The sequence below is a fragment of the Mycetomoellerius zeteki genome, unplaced genomic scaffold (genome assembly GCF_001594055.1).
Source record: "Mycetomoellerius zeteki isolate Tzet28-1 unplaced genomic scaffold, Tzet1.0 scaffold4, whole genome shotgun sequence".
In the NCBI taxonomy this organism is placed as follows: Eukaryota; Metazoa; Arthropoda; class Insecta; order Hymenoptera; family Formicidae; genus Mycetomoellerius; species Mycetomoellerius zeteki.
Genome location: NW_017257391.1, coordinates 577 through 3,144, shown reverse-complemented (window position 1 = coordinate 3,144; position 2,568 = coordinate 577). Strand labels below are relative to the sequence as shown.

The 2,568-nt window shown below is 30.5% G+C and overlaps 1 protein-coding gene across 1 annotated transcript; it reads left to right on the top strand.

Annotated features, from left to right (window-relative positions):
* Positions 1 to 1,528: 1,528 nt before the first annotated feature.
* LOC108726189 (uncharacterized) lies at positions 1,529 to 2,230 on the top strand (the record flags this gene model as incomplete). Its single annotated transcript, XM_018453629.1, has 2 exons — positions 1,529 to 1,637; positions 1,756 to 2,230. A coding segment is annotated over exon 2 (342 nt), but the record flags the coding sequence as incomplete, so codon positions are not given.
* Positions 2,231 to 2,568: the final 338 nt, after the last annotated feature.

Genomic DNA, 2,568 nt, shown 5'->3' with positions numbered 1-2,568 from the left:
AAAATACACAACGTACTATCGCGTATTTTTTTACGATTTATATTTTCAATATTTTGTTCCTATAATGTAGAAATACGAAAAATGTTTTTTAAAATGCGACGTGAGTTTAATATATTGAAAAACAAATGTTTTTGTAAATTCAAGATGTAAATATTGTAGAGATTTTGAAAACTGGAGTATGTACGTGTGTATATGTATATATAATATATGTGTGTGTATATACAGGGTGTTTCCAAATTAAATGGCAAAACTTCGGGAGCGTGTAGAGGAGTAAAAAACTAAGAAAAAAAGTCCTATAGACATATGCTCCTTTTTGCTTTGTTTCGCAGGAAATCACGAAAAAAGAAAAAAATATATTTAATTTATTATTTTAATTATTTTATTTATAAACTTTTTAATGAAGATTTTGTTCGAAATGTGCACCTCTTGCAGCAATACAAGCATTGCATCTGTCAAACACGGCTCTTGTTATGTCTATAGGACTTTTTTTCTTAGTTTTTTACTCCTCTACACGCTCCCGAAGTTTTGCGATTTAATTTGGAAACACCCTGTATATATATATATATATACTCACCGACTAAAAGATTGCAACACTTTTCTTTTAATGGGTTTCGGAATGCAGTCTGCTCACTGAGCGATTGGTTCTTACTTATGGATCCATAGTAAGAACCAATAGCTCGGTGAGCAGACTGCATTCCAAAATCCATTTAAAAAAAAGTGTTGCAACCTTTTAGTCTGTGAGTGTACATATACATATGTACATTTATACATTAATTTAAGGAGGTTCTCGCGCTACTTCCTAGTCAATAGACGGTTTATTCATAATAATATGTAAAACAATTAAAATAATGGAATGAAAAGATTACTAACAATATCTTATGCCATTGTACGTAATTATTGTTAATTTTATGTTACTAAATATTTTCAAAATGACAAAATAAAAGTTGTAAGATGCTCATTTGATGTATATGCATCGTCCATTTGACATATATTTTAGCTTTTTTTCATTGAAAAATATAAATTTCTTGTAAACTGTATGGTCAGTTTAAATGAAACTTTACGAGAACAAACTTAAGTGTTTACTTTATAATTATATTTTTAAATTGCTGTCTTACGCAAGCGTCTCAATTTAAAAGAGAATAATTACAGAATAAGGTTATACCTTTAATTTGTAATGTAAAATTCTATAAATTTAGAGTTAAATATCTTCAAAATGATACAGTAAAAGTCAATGAAATTTTTTTCTAGATATTGATATTATTAACTTTTGCATGTATATTATAGACTTGTCTTATATTTCATCATACGCGAGAACCTTCTTAAATTTCTCATTTATACTTATATTTAGTCAATCGTTTCTATGCGAATGTTCGAGTATACATTAATTTAAATTTCTCATTTATACTTATTTAGTCAATTGTTTCTGTGCAAATATTCGAGTGTTATCATATAGCATTATAATGTTTTCTATGACACATGTCGATATTAATTCGCTACAACGATTTTGCTAGGTTAATACTTAATTTTATCAAAAAGTAGAACTATGTCATTCTATTCTATAATTATTCCAATCGTCGAACTCATTCATTGGAGCTTTAACAAGTCCGATAAGTTGATTTCGCTAACAAGACCTTAAAGTACTTAAAGTACCCACGTTAATCAAATCTTTCATCCATTGAGTCTTCTTAAATTCATAATTGCGTCACTAACACATGGTAACGATATCTCTCAAATAATTTCTGTTTTGTGTTGCAGCTTGACTCGTCGTGCTGGTTCGACGATCGTCGCAGGATCTCCGAAAGCATTCAAAATTTCACGACTAGAGAAACGTTGTCGTCGCGCGACGCGAGAGAGAAAGAGAGATAGAGAGAAATAAATTGCTAATACGATGGATACAATAGATATGAGAAAAGACCGTCGATCGACGATAGATGTTTTTGAGAAGGACGTACCGCGATCGGATGAATTACCGATCGCGGTGATCCATAGGGCGGGAATCGGCGAGCTTTTGGCGGGACAAGCGATGGCCTGGTGTCGTTACTGGCTGCAAACATTTTCCATAAGAATGACGTTGAACAACGTCGGATTGTTGACGGTGTTCCTGGCGATAGTGTCGCCGCGATCCCTCATTTATAGGCTCGTTTATCCGATTTTCAGATTGGTCTTCGGCACCTTGTACCCGGCATATGCTTCCTATAAGGCGGTGCGCACGAAAAATGTCAAGGAATACGTAAGTGAGAAGCATAACTAAAAAATCATGCAATAAATAGATTTGCAAATGCGATTTTAGCCCTTAAATTCAACATCATGAAAATATTTAATTTAAAATAAGTACATTAACTATAAAATTTTTTTATATACTCCTATCTTTTTTTTTATTTTTTGAAAAATACTTATATAAAATTTTTTTGTAAAATAACATTCTAAAGATAAAGGAAGAATTATTTATTATATAATTGGTATATTTTTAATTATGATTAAATTACAAAATATGATTTGATATTCTAATTTAAAATTTAAGAGTTGATTTCACTGAAAATTTGATCGAAAAATTATAAAACTTCTTAG